The sequence below is a fragment of the Vitis vinifera genome, chromosome 7 (genome assembly GCF_030704535.1).
Source record: "Vitis vinifera cultivar Pinot Noir 40024 chromosome 7, ASM3070453v1".
Classification (NCBI taxonomy): Eukaryota; Viridiplantae; Streptophyta; class Magnoliopsida; order Vitales; family Vitaceae; genus Vitis; species Vitis vinifera.
Genome location: NC_081811.1, coordinates 16440765 through 16460963, shown reverse-complemented (window position 1 = coordinate 16460963; position 20199 = coordinate 16440765). Strand labels below are relative to the sequence as shown.

At 31.4% G+C, this 20199-nt stretch overlaps 2 protein-coding genes across 4 annotated transcripts; both read left to right on the top strand.

Annotated features, from left to right (window-relative positions):
- The first annotated feature begins 2388 nt into the window (after positions 1-2388).
- On the top strand, positions 2389-12662 carry LOC100247267 (uncharacterized). Of its 3 annotated transcripts, XM_059738058.1 has the most exons (6): positions 2435-2752; positions 2873-2911; positions 4363-4449; positions 5540-5619; positions 5709-5966; positions 12012-12662. In XM_059738058.1, the coding sequence occupies exons 3-6, from the start codon at positions 4381-4383 to the stop codon at positions 12016-12018; spliced, it is 414 nt and encodes a 137-aa protein (XP_059594041.1). In that variant the 5' UTR covers positions 2435-2752; positions 2873-2911; positions 4363-4380; the 3' UTR covers positions 12019-12662. The 3 variants fall into 3 exon arrangements, with proteins under 3 accessions (XP_059594042.1, XP_059594041.1, XP_059594040.1); XM_059738057.1 differs by lacking the exon at positions 2873-2911 and having other exon boundaries at positions 2502-2752; XM_059738059.1 differs by lacking the exons at positions 2873-2911; positions 12012-12662 and having other exon boundaries at positions 2389-2752; positions 5709-6261.
- A 4186-nt stretch (positions 12663-16848) lies between these two features.
- On the top strand, positions 16849-18490 carry LOC132254018 (cytochrome P450 CYP82D47-like). Its single transcript, XM_059737710.1, has 2 exons — positions 16849-17772; positions 17885-18490. The coding sequence occupies exons 1-2, from the start codon at positions 16849-16851 to the stop codon at positions 18488-18490; spliced, it is 1530 nt and encodes a 509-aa protein (XP_059593693.1).
- Positions 18491-20199: the final 1709 nt, after the last annotated feature.

The window sequence follows — 20199 nt, the reverse complement described above, 5'->3', positions numbered from 1 at the left end:
TCGGAGATATATCGGTGATTTTTTGGTGATATTTCCCCTCCTTCATGCAACGTGATCTGACGGCCCAGATCACGCCCGTGTTGATCCGACGGTCTAGATGTGATTCCAATGGTAATATGGCGATCCAACGGCCCGATTGCTCCCAGTTTTTTATCCAACGGCTAAAATTGATTTTCAACAGTAAATTAATGTTCCAACGGCTATTTTGGCCCAAATTTCTTCTACAAATAACCCAAATTTCATCTATTTCATCCATTTTTGCTTTCATTCTTCATTTGCTCTCACATTACTCCAATTTTTATTAAGGTTGCTCAATTATTTAATTATTTTAAGGTATATTTGTTTTAAATTATAATTAATTTTGTTTGCAATTGTAATTAATTCATGTATTTTCAATTAATTAATATGTTTACAATATGGATGATTTAATGCTATTTTTACATTCAATTGTAATTAATTTTTATATTTTTATTGAATTAACTTAGGTTGATTTGATTATTTAATTATAAATTGATATAGTTATTTTAGATGATTATTTGTGATTTATTTTCACATTTAGAATTAAATTAAACTAGTTAACTTAGCTAAAGTATTTAATTAATTTAATTAACATGCTAAATTATTTAATTAATTTAATTAACATGAAATAGTATATTTTGAATATGAAATATGTTTATTTAATGAATTTAATGTGTACAAATTATTGATATTTAATGAAATGAAATATTTTATGTGACTTTATAATGAGAACAATTACAAAATTAACATTTCTTATAGATCGACATGATTAATTACATCTAATATCGCAAATTATATCATATATATATCAAATTTTTCAATAAAACAACTTTAAAATATCAATTATACTTCTAATTATATTATTATGAGGTTTTTCTTACATTTTCATGAGTTTTTAACAATTTTAAGTCTACCGATATTTTTTTCCAGAATATCCGCCGATATATCTCCGATATATCCGATATATCCGTAAAATCGAAGTACCGATATATCCGTAATTACCGATATTTTCTTCCATGGTTTGTCAAACCATTATAAATATCTTTTGCAATCTTTCCCCTTTTCTCCCTTTATCTACTATTTATTTTAACTATTGCATTGCACCCATATAATTTATAATTTAAAAATTGGTCAAGGTTTTTGAAAATTGCCTAACATCAAATTCAATTCCCCCCACCCCTCCCTGGTTGTATACCTGGGTTGTACTAACTTGTTTCCAACCAATATTTTAAGAATTTACATGAATACATCATGTATAAATGAGGAAGATGAAAAATATGTACTAATGAAAAATTTTACAATACCCATTGGAATCAAATTGAACAAAAAAAAAAACACAGAGTACAATTTTAATTGTTATGTATTATAATTACTAAAAAATTACAATTTAATTGTTATTAGTAAAATGAAATTCTTCTAAATGTAATATAATAAGAAATATTTTATGTATATATAAAATGATAATATAAGAAGGATGAAACAAAAGAAATGGTTTATAAATAGAATAGTAAAAATTAAATACATATATAAAAAAGACAATAAGTTTGAAAACAAAATTAATGGAATTAGTAATATTTTAATTCTAAAAAGAAAGCATGAAATATATATATATATATAGGGATGACAACAAAAAGGGTTTGGACGAGTCAATCCCATCTCAATCCTGTCCCATTTATTCAAAATATTTCTCATCCTCATCCCATTAAAAAAATTAAATGGGACGAGATACGTATGAAAAATTTTCATACTTGCCCCATCGCGTTTAACACTTTTTTTTTGAATTTTTAAAAAAAGTATTTTAAAATTTTCTTAATTACATTAAAATAAATATATTATAAATAATTAAAACCTTATAATTTTTTATAACTTATTTTTAAATTATTTTATTATTATATAATAAATATATAAAAAAATAGGAAAATAAAAATTAAATTAAATTTTACATATAATCAGTGTGGAACAAGACAATACCTAAACACGTCTCGAACCTGTCTCGGGTTTTTAAAAAAATATCAAACCCGACTCAACCCGGTTTATTTAAATTTCAGACTCGTCCTAATAGGGACAGGGCAAGGTAGGTACCTGAAAAAACCCGCCTCATTGTCATCCCTATATATAAATCATATGAGGGTGATCCTTTTGTCCATGGAAGCTCCTATTAAATTCAAAATATTTTATACATGAGCTTTGTTTTAAGGTAGAAAAATGTTGAAAGGTTAGTATTGATCGAGTAAATAAAATGATATAAAATTAATCTAAATTATTTTAAGGTATACTTAATTAATTAATTATAAAATTGATATGACATTAAATATAATTGTTATATACATTTAAAAAATTATTTATTTATCAAATTTTAGAAAGCTCGATTCGGGCTTAAAGTTGATTAAATTGATCATGAATTGAAAATTAAATTATTTATCAAATTTATAACTTAGTATGATTAGGAGTGTGTTTGCTGATAATTCTAATTCTAACAATATAAAACTTTAATATTTGAAGTATTATAAAGTTTAAAAACAGTTCAAGAATGAATCCCAAACACACTCTAAAATCATCACTCCAAAGCAAAGTGATGTTGGGCGATTGGCTGATCACCTGACTAATGCTAAAGTGGCTCTGTACACCTCATAGGGTTTGCTAGCAGTGCATAAGAAGGCCCGATCTCCATCTGCACAAAAGCACTCGATATTTTTCTCCAAACACTGCTTTTCTATCAATCTCTGAGTTCAAGGTACTGCTCCAGTCTCTATTCTCAATTCAATCAATCGACTTCTAGGTTATTAGATACAATCGTTTGGATGCTGATAATTTTTTTTTTTTTTTTTTGAATCGTAAAATTTTCACCATCTAGGGCTCGAGAATACAGAAAACGACGATTTACACAAGAATCGTATGATTCTTTTTGCTTAGTTGATCTGATTTTTTTTTCTCTTTTTTGTTGTTGTTTTTATTATTTTGGATTTTTGGCAGCAAGGAAAGTGAGAGAGATAACAGAGGAATAAAAATGTGGTTTTGTTTTATTTTTCTTCCTTTTCTTAGTACCCGAGCAGAGGGTCAGATTTCATTCTTAGAGATTTATGACTTGGGAATGCTATTGCTGGAAGTTTTGAAATCTAAGGTTGAACAGACGTGGTTTGGATCATAGCTAAGACTGAAATTTTTGTTAGATTGAGGGTATTTGCTGTTTGGGAATATTTTCTTCTGAAAAAATAGATTCAGTTTAGATGCAGAGAAAATATGAGAAAAGTAATTAAAGTTTTGATTGGGAATTTTTCACCACTTAGAATTAGGGAATATAGAAAAAGTGCCTCTTACTTAAAACTCACACGTACTATTTGGCCTTGTTGAAATGGGTTTATTTATTTATTTATTTTTTATTATTATTTTTTCGAAGCAAAAGATAAGAGATAGCAAAATAATGAAGATGTTGTTTTCTTTTTTGGCCCTATTTTCTTGGAAACCAAACATAGGGTTAGGGTTTCTTTTTGAATGCTTTTAACTCCTCAATGCTATTGCTAAAAATTTTGAATTCTAGGATTTCATTTTGGACTACTGCTCAAGCTATAATTTTGGGAACATTATCTTGTACCATTGTATAAAAAAAAAAAAGGTTGAACTGACGTTCACTAATTTTAACATGGAAACAATTTTTTGATAAGGAAACAATATTTTAAAAAGCGCCAAAAGAAGGGTGCACAAAGTGCACAAGATGTATACAAGAGCACTAAGGGGCAAATTTTACCATGGAAACATAAATGGATACCTCATGTAAATGGAAGCCTTTGGAAAAAAAAAAAAAGCAACAAAAAAAAAAAACCTTTATCTTAAAGGAACATAAAGAACTTTAAAGTGCAAAATAAGTATAATGAATATAATATTATGGACACTTTGGGAAAGAAAAAGTCTACAAACTTTTTGTACTTTTATATTTAGTATAGATATAGATTGGTTTGAAAAACTGAACATTGATGATCCAGGTTTGGGTTTGGGCCTTTCTTGGTGCTGATTGTCTAATTGGTGCACTGTAGTCCACTTGTTTGTAGTAGTTGTTATTTGATGAAAGTGATTACTGTTAGGGTTAGTTTGAAGTGCCTAAGATGAATATGATGCCCATTAATTCTTTAAGGCCTAGAGTTGGGGCTGATTGAATTGCACACCAAATGTTTGAAGATCTGATTCTGAAAATTATTTGTTTTTTTTTTTTTCCTTTTTCCTTTTCAATGACACTCTTCTTATTTGGTTTTTTTTTTCCCTGTTCCTTTCTTCCATGAAATATGAATGATGTTTGATTACATCTCACGGCTTTGTTTGATTATGTTCTGTCCTGTGTTGATTGTTTAGGGCGACAAAAAAATTTCAATGAGCACGGCTACTCCACCAAAGAATTGTCCTTCTCAATTGGTCGTTTTAAACAAGGCATTCAAATTGGTAAATTCCCCCCCACCCACCCTTTTTATTTATTTATTCTGAGAACATTTAAAATTATAGTTAGCACAAAAGTCTTTGGGTTGATTGGAAAAATTTGCTGAAAATGGGATATTTTCAGGAGACCTCTCAATGGTGTTGCCTACAACATAAAAAAAAAAAATCATTGAAGTTAGAAGATGCTAAAGCCTGATAAGATACAAGTGAATTTGGTTTTTCAATGGACATCTTTTACAGTTCTTTATTCCTCTATTCTCTGCAAGCATCTACCTTCAGCGCCTCACTAAAACTTGAAAAAGAGAAACCAAACAAGGAAGAAATATCTGAAGGTGTGTGGATCAATTGGTATTAGCCAATATAGAGAAGTGAGACTAGGCGTGTCTCTAATGACAGGGGAGGGCATCAGCTGATTGCACATCATACGAATCAAAAGGACATCACTTTGTGTATGTGTGTTATTTGTGTGTCTATCTATTTCTATGGAGGTGTTGTCTCCATGCTCAAACAAGGCAAAGTAACCTGCTAATATCATTATGCAGAAGAGGATGAATCCCTTTGGGAGAATCCCTCAACATGGTACGAACCAGCATAAAATTGAGGCTCTACCTTGCCAACCAATCTCTGCAAGATTGGACCTCCCTGAACTTGTACTGCCATGGTGCTGCTATGAGAATCATGATTCAAACAATTCTTGGATTGAAGTCCTAAAGTATGTTATTGTGTCTATTTTCTAAGGTCATTATCCCGCCAATGTGATATAATAGTGGCTTGTGTTGATGAATTTGATAACAATGAAAGGTAGATAGAGGAAGGCCTATCTGAAAATTTTGGTGTTTTAACTGAAATTGCTTTGAGCACTAAACTACTTTGCTCCATTTATGACTGCTTTATTTCTTTATATCAATTTGTTATGCATTTTGTTCTCTCTCTCATACGCATGCCCTTGTAGGCATAATCCCACAAGTGTGTGTGTGTGTGTATAAAGGTATATTAGATGCCTCAATTGTACCAGTATTCACTACCAACTTCTTTTTCCCCTACTTATTAGGTTTAAAGTGTGCTTTGTGCATGATTATATGCTGTGTACATACAGGCTGAGCAATGGGTTAAGAATATGTCCACACCTTTAGAGGATGAACCAACTGAAGTTAAGTTAGAAGCCCGACCTTCTAGGTGAGTCATCTGCCTTTAGTAACTGCACATTGGATATTATTTTGGTTCTCTATTATTTTTCAAAAGATGTATTTAATATATTTCTACAGGCTTGGACTGGGTGCTAAAGCTTCACGTCAATCCAAAATTGGGCCTTCAAATGATCCCATTGAAAGAAAATTATATGCTAAGTTGGATGCTGGGAAAAGAAAATCTTCCAAAAGTAGCAAGGAGTCTACTCTATCTGCAAGAAATGGAAGTGACAATAGTGATGATAGTGATGAGGATCTAGAGAGCAGAACCAAATCATTTAGCAAGAAGCGAGTAGTTCCTCCAACCTCATCTCTACAGAGAAACAAGAAACCAAAGTAACTTGCCACCTTACGAAATAGTATTTACTATTTTTCTCAAGCAGTCCTTTTTGTTGCTTATGCTTCTTTTACAATAGAGAAATCTAAAATGCTTAGTCTGAAAATTATCAGTTTTGACAATTTCATATATTATTTAAATGGAAAATATTTATGAGGAATGTTATATTTTGTTTGCAGAAGTTGCACAATCTCAGTTGATGAGCTTTCTTCTGTTAGTTTGTAATTCTTTGTAATTTTCTTACTATATTCTACGAATATTGCAAGTATATGAATCATTGAATTTGCTTTTGTAGATTCTTGATATATGCCTAAACATCATTCTATTCGAAGTTGGCGTAATGTCCTTGCATTCTTTGTATAGTTTTATGAATTATAGTTGTATAAATTGCCTGATGGATGCACTATTGTGTCACAATGTCCAGAGTAAGGTATTTGAACATTTACAAGATATTGATAACTTGTACCACATTGACTAGCACATTTTTTGTTGCTTAAATGATTTTTTCTATAGCCTTGTGTTTCACATTTGTAGTAACCTTCCATATCCTAGGAAGATTTATGATAAGAAAAATTAAATTACTTGGGTTGAACCCCCTTTTGTTGGACACTTATTCTAATAGAATTATCCCAATTTGCCTACTAGAAAAAAAAAGAAAAGAAAAATTACAACTAGATTACCCTAATAAGCTTAGCAAAGTCACAGGAACCTTGTCAAAAATTTGAAATTATGTCCTTCCACATGACAAAAGCAGTTCCTCCCACGATTTTGGAAGAGATTTCTTAGCTCAAGAAAATAAATGATATAAGAAATTCTGATTATTTATTTAATTAGTTCAAGCCCATATTAAATTTTATTGCAAGATATGTTGCATTTTTATATTTTTGAACTCTTTTGGTGGGGGAAAGATGGATAGAGCTCAAGGTGGAGGGTCATTAGCTGTTAGTTTCTGGACAGATCGTGTGAGCATGTTTGATTGTATATTATCAAACCAATTTTCTAGAATGAGACCATGAAATAATATTAATGATTTTTGATCAAAAACAAGTGTTTAGTGGGATGAAATAGTGAAACAAAATAGGTTACAGGAACCTGTTAAAAAACTTTTCAAGTAGCTGTGGATGACTAGGAAAAGAGAAACTCTTTGTTAATGCGTTCTAACGTTTTGTATTAAAATAATGCGGCATTAGTGATTGTCATTTTGAGACTTCATCACCATGAAAAACTAATCTCATTAGTCACTACCTTACATTATTTTAAAGAAAACTTGCTTGCCTGAAGGGTTCTTTTTTTTCTAAACTCTTTTGTTCTGTACATCTTTTTCACTAAAATTCTTTCATGTTCTAAAGACCATTTTTCAAAAATTGTTTGAGAGATATTCTCTATTCTCTACTATCTTTTCATGGAAAAGAGTATAACCCACCTTTCCAAGTCTATTTTTTCAATTCTTCTCCATATTTTCAAATGATTCTAAAAATCATTCTAGAAAAATCTATATTAAAAATTGACTTAAGTTATTTGAAAAGCATTATTAAGGATTTTGTCTTGAGTCATTATGATTTGGTAGTCCTCCTTCAAGGTTCTAAAAGTTCATCTTCTTTCTAAAGTTGGATGTTAGAGTGAGTTGAGATTGAAAATTTTTTATTTCATTGCGTTCATAACTTCATAAAAATTGTTTGTCATTGAACTAAAAATTTCTCAAAACTTTGGCTAATATTGAAAAATTCATGGTAGATGAACATTGAAAAAGCATTTTACCCAAGTGTTTTGAAGCTTATGTTGTAAAATTTGTATTGAAATTTTTTTTATGAAACCCTAGCATCATAGGCCTAGAGTTTTGTCCCAGTGGCACGGCCCATGCGCAACCCCTATAAACCTATTCAAGGGGCTCAGCCTGCGCCCCATGCTTTCTAAAGGCTCCATGCTAACTGGTTTCGCCTTGCCATGGGCTGATTAGGGGAAGGGCTCCAGCTCCCAATCAGTTTGTGTAGGAGTGTCCAAGTCTCCTCTTCATTGTTAAGTTCTCAACTAGTGACAAGCTCCCTAAACTCAGTGGGGTCAACATGTCTGAACTCCGAAGAATCTTCCAACAACACCTACACGCTTAATCCCTAGAGCATGATCCCCACTTCATTTTGCTCTGACCAGCCAACATATTCTTCTTGGTAAGCACTTCCGCTACTATCACAAACACCATATAAATAGTTTGTGACATTCTCCCCCACCCAATCTCTTGCATGCCCCCATGCAAGGCTTCTTGTCTTCACCAAATGATGCCCTTCGAATCACCAAGGTTTGCAGCTGACACCCAATGGGCCAAAGAGGACATCCTCTCACCCTAGGACGTGACATCCACTCGTCGTGTTATCCCAATAACACCCCGGAAGTGTGCTCCTATACACAAACTTCTAGCCCTAGTAGGCGAGACCTTGCGTGCTACTAGAGCAACAAATGAAACCTTTTCAATCCAAAGGCACCCATATTCCCTCACGGGTCCCCATAAGTGTAGCTTTGATACACGCCACAGTGTCCACCTGATTGCATTGTCGCAACGTGAGGCTTCATAGGTTACTTGTATTCCCATCAGGGAGATAACTCTTCGACCAAGATTGTTAGAAGGGAACATAACCATGTTCACCACTTTTGCCTTGCTTTGATACCACTTGTCATGGGCATAGAGTTTTGTTGTAGTGGCACGACCCGTGTGGCAACCCCTATAAGCCTATTCAAGGGGCTTAGCCTGCACGCCATACTTTCCAAAGGTTTTATGCTAACTAGTTTTGTCCCGCCATGGACTCATCAAGGGAACGACTCCAACTCTTGACCAATTTGTGTAGGAGTGGCCAAATCTCCTCTTCATTGTTAAATCCTCGACTAGCGACAAACTTGCTAAACTCAATTGGGTTGGCATGCCTGAACTTCGAAGAATCTTCCAATAACGCCTACACGCCCAATCCATGGAGCTTGATCCCCACTTCATTACGCTCTGACCAACCAACATTTTTCTTGATAAGTACTTCCACTATTGTCACGGACACCAAACAAACAATCCATGACACTAGGCTGAGCTTAGAGGTCAATCAAAGTGTTAATACCAGGCCATATTTTTCTAAGTTAGGTGCCTGATGGATCGAAAATTTGTCTTCAATTGATCAAGTCTCAGCACATTTATTTTAGAAAGTAATTTAACAATGATAGAAACTTTATGAAATTTCCTAATCCAATTCCCTTAGGATTTTTATGTGCCCAAATGTGTTTAATTCCCTTGAAACCTAATCTTCTTTAGTGTGTGCCTCTCTAGATTTTGAAAAACAATTCACCCGACTCACTCTCATCATGACAATGTACTTCATGAATGTTCTTCTTGGAGAAGAGTTAAGTTTTTATTGGAGTTCCAAGGAGGCTCCAAGGGCATAGGCTTTGGTGGGGTCCTGAATTTGAGGATCAAAATGTGAAGTTGAGTTGCATCCAAGATTGGAATGTAGGTACCCAATGATTAGTAAAATCTTCTAATCTTTGTTTGTTTGTTTTATTAGAAATTCTTGTGGTCCTTGGTCTCTAGTTTTTTCCCCTAGTATGTGTAGGTGCCTTAAAGAGGGGGTTTCCACATAATTTTAGCATCTTGCTTGCTACTAATTTTCTGATTTAGGGGTTGCAATTGAATGGTGGAGCAGGTTAACGAGATTAATCTATGAATTTGGTAGAAGGGTTCAAGTTTGAAAAGAGAAACTCACATCCCCTCCTTTTAGGTCAATCTAACTTATCAAGGCAGGGATTTGTAAAAACACTATTTTAATAGATTGTTTCTATTAACAATTCAAAATAATCATTTCAGATGTATACATATAGAAATTAAAGTTCTGTGCAATGCTTTCAGAACTACTCATCCACTTAGGATTTATTGATTGAACTAATGATTCAACTATGGTTGAACTATAATATTTAGCATCACATCATAAGTATATAATCTATATATGTTATCAAATTAAAAATAAATGTTAAAAGTTAATATATGTATATATAATTTTTATTTTTAATATTAATAGATTAAATTATAATAGGAATACAATGCTAATGTAGATGGATTAATTCTTTTAATTTTGTTAATCACTAGGAGTATAACATTTAAATGCTAAGCTAAAGGTGAATGAGAATTTTATTATTCAGTTTTGTCAAAATTATTTTAAAAATTAAAAAGTTCATTCATCTATTTTCATGTTTGGACATTCAGAACTGTGTCCAAAATCTTTCACCCCTTGACAAATGCATCTCATGACTCAAAAAACACTATTTCAATAACCTCCTTAAGCTTGTTGGCCAAGATTTTTGCCTTATATAAGTTTGTACAAGCCTCTCATTGAGCTAATGGGCCTAAACTCCTTGATGCCCTCTTCGCCTCTCTTGCATCCAACTCCAAAAACATAGCCTTCAAGCTCCAAATGAATTCCCCAAACCACTGGAAATCAAGCGAAAATGCATCATGTCATCTAAATCTGTGGTCCAATAAATTTTCATAAAAGCAATAGTCAACTTGTCCAGCTCAGGGTTTTATTATATAAGGCCGTCAAAGCCTTCTCTTCACTGAGATCACCCACAAAGCCCACTCTGTAAACTGATTTAATTGCTTGAAAAACCATATCCTCAATAACAAGTTGGTTAACCCCAGGTTTTAAAAATTAACTCAAGAAAAACCATAGATTCCCCTTTTTAATTTTAACCTAACAGAAAGGGACTTTATGTCCTTTCTCAATCTACTCATCCTTTCTCAATCTACTCATGAAATCATGCCTTATATGTTAGCCATCCTATGAAAAAGTTTCAAATTTCTACTCCCATTTTAAGCCATAGAGCCCAAGGTTTTTGTCTTGAAGAACTTGCTAGAATCCAACTGCTAAGCTTATAAGCCTACATTCTCTTTCCAAGTAAAAGAACCATCTGTCAAAGGTTTACTTTAAGCTAGGAGATCCAATGGAAGGTTGGAATATTAATTATTTTTCACAACAATAGAATGTTCTATTTTTGTTTCACTTGTTTTCACCTTTTATTATTATGTGAGAGCTAATTTGAGTTTTGATCCTATTGAGTTATCCTAACACCTCATAATTGATTATATATTTATATATATATTGCAGGGAAGTTTGAAAAAGTTCTATCTCAGAGAAAATCCCTTATGATGAGTAATTTTTGGATCATGTTAAACATAGATGATAGGGTATTAGTTGGAAGTTCTAGTTGATGCGTCGTTGGTTTATAATTTGACATTATATTCCCTTGGCGTTGAATGTTTTTAGAGGCATGCAATTTATCGTTCATGTTCCTGTAGGCATTACAACTGGAAATGAGCAGTAGGATGCAGCAGCATAACATTGTAGATGATCTAAAACAGGTTATCTTAGGATGGATTAGGTTCTCATTTTGACCAAATCAATGATGGTATAACATATTAGTAAACCACAAGCCATATGAGTATAGAAGAAAGTGCTTAGACGATTCCATAAATATCTTTATTTTGTGTGAAATGTCTTAAAGCAAAGATGAATAAATTGTAAGCCTAGGAATCACTCCTTGCGGGGCAAGGAACTCATTCAATGTTGCTATTCACAAAATTTCTCCTCTACTCCAGGAAGGGCAAAAATGAGAACTAGCTCATTAAGTCTTTTTTCCTTCTCATAAATCATTCCCTTTCTTTTTCTTTCATTTCAATAAGAAAATATTTACTATATATAACTGATGACTACAAAAGCTTTCCATTTATCGAGCTATCAAATCACCAAAATATAACCCATTCCTTAAAATCATGTACATCGTAAGATCAAGAGAGTGAGTTCATACTTTGTAGTACAGATAAGTGTAGTTGACTAGAAAACAATAATCAAAATCTTGTCCTTCGTTTGAGCTAATGCTCTCTATCTTTTCCTTGGTATTTTAACAGAACCAATAGTGAAATAAAATATTAATAAACTCTGAAGCCGTAAGAGTATTTTAACAATTCCATAAATATTTTTCTAACTGTGTTTATCTTATGTTATGTGTTCTATGCACAGGGTATAAAAATATCCCTCTCCAAAATTCCGTTATGGAAGGCAAGTCACAAGAAACTGCTTGACCGAATGCATCCGAGTCAGGAGATGGTACCCTAACAAGATCTCTCAGTGTTAACTTCACATTACCATTACCATCAATGAGGTCTCCAGTTGAGAAACCATATCCTAGACTTTCATCACAAGTCCATATGTTCAGAAGGGTTTTGCTTCTCCCTCAGGTTCAAAGCCACACAATCTCCCCTTGGATGGTTTTGAAGCTAACCATATAAAACTGGGGTTGAAGAGTGTGAGGCTAAAACCAGAATGTTCCACAATGTGGAGCGGATACTCAATGTAGGAAGATAATCTTGGTTGCAATGATCCTGATCAAAAGGTATGCTCATGGATAAAGGGGTCTGTTCCTCAATAAAGTCTTTTAGGTGTACCAGTATCATTTCCAGAATAACCAGTTTGTAAGGCTATAATGTCTGAGCTTAGTTAAATCTTCTCCTAAGTATGCAAGTATGCAAATTATTTCTTGCACAGCTTATAACAGGGCCCTGGTGCATCCAGTAGTAACAGAAGTGTTTACAAACTATAGATGTTCCTTCAGGGTACCTAAAAGTGAGAATCTGAAATGGATTTCATATCAATGGCTTGGTTATAAACCTATCATAGCTGGTAAGAGACATCAAGAAATATGTAGATCCTCTCAAATAATGTCTTGATTGACAACAGAAAGTATGAATGTGTAGATCAATGCTTATCCAAGTATAATATTGCTGTAACTTAGTGCAGATGGATTCAATGGATTAACAGAACGACAGAAGCTAAATAGTAATCTAGTTTGGCATTAACCTCGGTTGTCCATTTTAGTCAAAGAAGTCACAATTTCCTTCTTTTTTTTTGCCAAAATAGTGCAGATCAATGCTTAAAAGAGCATGTTTGATAAAACTTAATACTTTTTACTTATGACTTTAAGTTAAATTGTTCTTTAAGTTATTAAATTAAAATTTATTACTTGTTTTTTTTTTTTTTAAGTAATAAGGTTGTTTGGTAAATTTAATTTAAGAGTTATTCTAAATTATTAAATTAACATATTTGTTTTCTTTAATTTAAAGATTTTTAAATAAAAAATATTTTTAAAAATAACTTGTATTAGAAAATTGGAATAGGGATGAAATGAAATTTTATTTCTTTTGGAATAAAAAATGATTCCATTCATATCCACACTTGAGTCATATAAGAAAAAGAATGGGGTGCTCATTCCATGTCCCAAATATGGCCTTACTCTATAAATCTAGGGAAAAAAAAACTCTTAAGAGAAAAATGATTATATAAATACTAGCAAAAAGAGTTTGGTTGATAAACTTAAGAACTCACAAACTAATGAATTACTATAAGATGATTCATATAAAAATAAATTATTTTAATAAAAGATGTGAACATGGTGGGAAGAATGTGATTAAGATATTATTAAAGTATAAAAAATGTGATCAAGATGCTAAAATATGAAAAATATAACCAATTTAGGTTCAAAAAATGTAACTTAGGTATAAAAAATATGATCAAGGTATAAAAATGTCATTAAAGTACATAACAAATGTGACTAAGGTACAAAAAATGCAACAATAGTAATTAATTTACAATTTTTTTAACTTTTTATTTTCCTCCTCTATGCTAGAATCTATTAAATAAACTTTGATAAGTGCTAAATAAAATATATTTAATTAATTTTTATCAAATTGATTTATTTGTCAAGTTATAAAATTATATAAAAAATCTCTTCAAAAGTAATAAATGTGAATTAAAAAAGAGGGTATGCTATAAAATATGATAATTTATGAGATTGTGTGTAGATAATTATCCGTATTAATGTAAAACTTTTTGTGACTTCCTATAAAAGGGGAAAACTTTAATGAAATATTAATCTAATCTTTTTCATTAATATTTCTATTTTCTCTAAGTATTCCTATTATTCTCTCATTTTTTCTTCTTCCCACTCTTTTATTTTATAATACCTTATTAGAAAGAGCATAATAAAAGTGCAATTAGGCCACAGAAGAAGAGTATGAGACTAGGCTATAGGAGAGGAGATCAAAGGCTTCTACATGATAAGGTCATTACGATATTGTGTTCTTTCATTTTTATGAAATAATCCAAACTTTTATAGCGAGAAGCTATGTACAGGAAAAAAAACTAATAAATAAATAAATATTAAACTCATATAGCCCGAAGCTACATATAACAAATTATAATCATACATAGCTAGAAGCTATGTAATTATTATTTACGGTAAGCCCATATACTAAAAGCTATGTTTTTTTTTCATAATTATTTATTATCATACAATAATTTTTAGATGTTTATTTTGAAAATTGAAAAAAAAATAATAATGATAGAGACATCCCAGGTCTTCTTTATAGATTCAAATTTTGAATTATGAGATTTGATAAGAAAAATAATTTCTTTTTATATTTAGATTAAAATTTATAGTAATAAAATTAATATCATCTACTTTGTAAATATTTTTACACTCTTATTATTTTTATATTTGAATAGATAAGATTAAATAATAATATTATTATTTATCTTGTGGTGGATATTGAAGATGTTAAGTGTTTTGAACAAGTAAAAAAAAATGAATAAAAAAAAGTGGCGGTAGAATGTGGATTGTGGATGGCAAGCCTTTTTGTGCAAAGAAAATTTCCATATTGGGTTTTAAGTACTGAAAATGATGAAATGATGAATTTACTTATGAATAAAATAATAAGAGAATAAATTATTTTATAAAAATAAGAATAAAAGAGAAGAGTTTGAATAAGATTGAATTTAGTTTTTAAACCCTACCATATTATCCTTTTATAAAAGGAATTTAATTATAATTAAACTCTTTTTAAAATGATTTTTTTTTCTTTTTTTCTTTTTCTTAAGATAAGATATTCTCTAATTTATATTGATAATTAAATTTTATCTTAGGTATTTATGTTATTTGGAGAACTGTTATGTCTGGTATGATTTCATGAAATTCATATAACTTGATCTTATGTGAAAATTAATTTATAATGCAATATTTATTTTTATATTTTATTATAACAATATTGTGTAAAATGATTTATGGCCAGAAAAGCTATGAAAACAACATGTAGATATCATTTACATATTTTTAGAATAAAAAATTAATATTTTTCATATGATAAGGTATTCAAATAATTTCATTGTATAACTAGAAGTTATACACATTTATTTATTTATTTATTTATAATTATATATCTTTTAGAATATTTTGTAGTCTCAAACTATAGAATATATTTGTACAATTTTATCGCTCATAGCCTGAAATTATGTAAATTTTATATATTTTCATGATTAGAAGTTATGTAAGAATTATATGAATTTTTCGTTTTTAAATTGAATGATTGAAATTCTTAATTTGCTACTATTGAAATCTAATTTCATTATATCATCACTGTTATCTTTTAACCAATTTTAAAATTGTACATTTTATATTGTGGAAAGTTTATTATTATTTTTTAATACATATTATTCTCTCCTCTTTTCTTGTTTCCATTATTTTAAAATAGTAAAGTTTTTCTATTTTCAAGATATTTATAATTCAAACTTATTTAGGGGGTATTTGGTAAAACTTAATACTTATCATTTAATGACTTAAGTTGACTTTAAGTTAAATTATACTTAAGTTATTAACTTACAACTTATTACTTAATTCTTCCTTTAGGTATTAAGGTTGTTCGATAAAATTGATTTAAAATTTATTTTAAATCGTCAAATTAACATATTCATTTTTATAAATTATAATTAGAGCAAATGAGATAGACTAACAATGAAGGTTATGAAGTAATAAAAGAGATTGTGAAGATAATTAGAATGAATGAGGATACAAATGTAAAATGAAGATATAAACTTAAAAATAAGGTGACATTTGCTTTTTTACTTGATTCTAAATAAAATTTTAATATTTAATAGTATTAAGTATTAGGTTGTTTATTTTTATAATATTTTATTTTTATTAAGAATAAAAAAATAAAGAAAAATTAACATGTTAATTTTTCCATTTAGACAAAACTAAATATTTTTTTTATTTAGCAAAAAGTTTATAAAAAGTTATAAAAGAAAAGTAGAAAAACAAAAACCTAAAGTTTGAAAGCAAATTGTTTTTAACAAAAAAACTAAAAAATCAAACTCTCAATTAATTGTTTTTACTTATTACTTAAAAGTTATTTTTAAATTTTAGTCATACTATTAAATTATTTTACAAAATACACTTAATTTACTTAATAACTTAAATTAAGTTATTAAATTAATTTATCAAACACCCCCTTAAACTTCTTCTTTTTGCATTTATTTTTTAATTTATCTTTTATTTTCTATTTTATCTTTTTTAATTCAATATTATAATTTATATTGAAATCATATGATTTTCAATCACAACTTTTTAAATTGACACTTAAAATTTGTTATCTTTGCGATTATATCCTTTACTCGAAAAACACATGAGAGACCATTTAAATAATTTTTAAATTTATAATTTATAATTTTAAGTAGTATATACTCTTTCAAATGGTTATATAAAATAATATATTTAATAATAAGTTTTTCCATGTGTATATTATGTGTCACACACGCCATATCGAAAAGCAACAAACTTGCCAAAACCTATGATATCGGGAAAAGCTGCATTTGAACGGATATGGAGAAATCGACCTTATCACTTTATCACCTGTAACATCGAATATCGTGGAACACGAAACTACTAGAAAATCCCCGACTTGTTCATCTCCGATACCCAAAAATGGACTTCCCGAAGCAATTCTGAGACAGCGGCGCCCGCTCCATGATGACTCTCCTTTCTCATTTACTAGCAGTTGGAGGGCTTGTGGGGTTGGTGTTTTTCTGTAAGGCATGGAGAGTTAGAAAGGGAAAGGGGAAGTCAGCCCCAGAACCACCTGGTGCCTGGCCAATAGTAGGTCACCTGCGTCTATTATGTGGCAAAAAGCCATTTTGTCGAGTCCTTGGAGCCATGGCTGATAAGCACGGTCCGGTCTTCATGATCCGCCTTGGAGTGCACCCGACGCTCGTGGTGAGTAGCCATGAGGCTGTTAAAGAATGCTTCACTACCAACGACAAGGCTTTCGCCTCACGCCCCAGATACAGCTCGGGAAAGCTTTTAGGATACAATAATGCTGGATTTGGATTTGCACCTTATGGGCCTCTTTGGCGTGAGATGCGCAAACTATCCGTCATAGGACTTCTCTCCTATCGTCGCCTTGATGAGTTGAAGCATGTGCTGCTTTCTGAATTGGATTTTTGTACGGGAGATCTCTACTCACTTGGCAGAAAGAGGAACTGGGTGGAACCGATTGAGGTGGAGATGAATAAGTGGCTTGAAGAGTTGCCCTTCAATGTAGTCCTAAGGATGGTTGCTGGGAAGAGATATTTTGTTAATGGGGTCCACGCAAATGAAGAAGCAAGACATGTCATAGCAGGTTTTAGGCAATTCGTACATCTCCTTGAGGCCCGTGTTCCATCTGATGTCCTTCCATTTTTAGAGTGGATCGATTTGGACGGCTATTTGAAGTCTATGAAGCATGTAGCCGAGCTGTTGGACACTAGTGTACAAGGTTGGGTAGAAGAACATGTTATGAAACTCAAGAGTGACCCCAGCAGCAGGCAGGACTTCATTGATGTGATGCTGTCTATTCTCAAAGACGATTCCGTGTTTGGCCACACACGGGAAACTGTTATCAAGGCAACAGTAGTGGTATATATATATATATATATATCTTCTTAATTTATACCCTTTCTTGCAACCTACTCTTCTCTAATACCAAAACCTTTTTGTTTGTTGTTTTTTCGTAAATCTAAAACTGCAGAGTCTCATTGTGGGAGGGTCGGCGACTACCTTTGCTGCCTCTGCATGTCTCTTGTTTTTATTATTGAACCATAGACATGCTTTGGAGCGTGTTCAAGAAGAGCTAGATGTAAAAGTTGGTAGAGAGAGATGGGTAGAAGAATCTGATATTGAAAACCTAGTTTACCTTCAAGCCGTTGTGAAGGAGACCCTCAGGCTGTCTCCACCAGCTCCCCTATTAATAGCGCATGAAGCCATTGAAGACTGTAATGTTTGTGGATACAACATTCCAAAAGGAACCCGCTTGTTCGTGAATGTGTGGAAGTTGCATCGAGATCCAAGAACCTGGTCAGATCCTGAAAAGTTCCAACCAGAGAGGTTTTTAACAAGCAATGCAGATATAAGTGTGTTTGGTCGGCATTTTGAGTTAATCCCATTTGGTTCAGGGAGAAGATGTTGTCCAGGAATCGCTCTGGCCTTACAAATGTTACACTTGACGGTTGCTCGGCTACTCCAAGGATTTGACATCACTCCTGTGGGCATGACCCCACGCATGGGTTTTTTCTCGCCCAAGGAAACTCCACAAAAAGTAATGCTCAAACCGCGCCTTCCTTCTCAACTCTACTAGAGAGCAATGCTCATTATTTCTGTCATAGGTTTTATGAGCTTCTACAGGGAGACTTACGTTTTTAGACACGAATTTGAAAATATTGAACATTTAATACCCTTGCTTTCAATTAAAGTAAGTCATTAAGTTGTTAATTAGTTTTAGCAAACTCTATTATTAGAACTATCAACTTTCTTATTAGTTATTTATTAGAGTTAGCAACTTTCTATTTACTTTTTTTTAGTTATTAGAGTTAACGACCTTCTGTTATAGGTTTTCTATCCTTCTAGAATTCTCTAGAAGGATTTACATGAAAAGTTTGCATTTAAAACTTTAGGTTCTATGAATTATTTTCTTGGTTTCGAGACATACAAAGATCAATAAGGTATTTGCTTGATTCAAACAAAGTATACTATGGATATTTTGGAAAAGACTAAGATGACTGGTGCTAATCTAAGTCCAATACCCCTTTTGATTGGAGTTGAGTTACACTCGAACGATAGCAAATTGTTTGAGCAACCTTTCTTGTATCGAAGTATTTGATATATCCTTTGCCGTAAACAAACTCAGCTAATTTCTTCATGCACCTCAACTTCAACATTGGCAAGCCTATAAAGGAGTATTGAGGTATCTAAGAGGCACAGTTGATATTTGCAATGTAGACTAGGCTAGCAACATTGATGACAAGAAGTCTATTAGTGGTTATTGTATTGGTTTTTTGGAAGCAATTATATTCAATAAAGTTCTTTAAAGCAAAATGTAACTGAAGCTGATATTGAAATAGTTTGACTACAAAATTTGTTTGTTTGCTGAACTTGGACTAAAAACTATGCATTAGTCCTATATTGTGGTGTGACAACATTGGAATAGGATCTTTAATTAGTTTCCAATCTTTCTTGCAAGAACAAAACACATAGGTTATGTTTGGTTCCAGGAAAAAAAAATGCCAAAGAAAATGATTTTCTCATATTTGATTGTCCTATAAAATATTTCAAAGAAAATTAAATATAATTAAACTTAGTTTGAAACTTATGCATTTTAAAATTATTTAATCTTTAAATTGATGAGTTAAAATAAATAAAATGAGTTTGAAGTAGCAAATAAAAATAATTTATCATCTTTAACTCTATTTTTTATTTTCCTTTATTTTTTTTTTCCTTTCTATTTTCTTTCCTTTGCATTTTCTCTCAAATTTTCAGAGAACCAAACATAGCCATAGAGATTGACATTCATTTTGTGAGAGAAAAAGTCATTATAAAGGAGTTAGATGTAAGGTATGTGCTTAGTTTTGAACCTAAAAACCTAATGACTAAGCCCTTAACTACTACTCGGTTTGAACCATTTTATGGCAAGCTCATCCTTGCTAAGACATAGAGCCCCTTAAGGGGACGAGTTGAAGCAAGATTTTAAGTTATTAATTAGTTTTAGCAAACTCTATTATCAGATATTAGAGCTAACTACTCTTTGTAGTAGTAGGTTCCTTATATGCTTCTAGAATTCTCTAGTTGTATCTACATCGAAAGTATAAAAATTCAGGAAGGTTGAAAGTCCATAACATTTGTTGGAACTCATACAAAGAAAGACCCTCTGCAATTGTTTCCTTTATTCAACATTTCAATACTTTCAAGCATTTCAATTCATCAGCCCAAAATCTAAAATAAACCAAAAACCCAAATCTTATCAACAGTTGTCCCCCCAAGAGAACTTTAAAGATGTTTCTTTTAACTTTT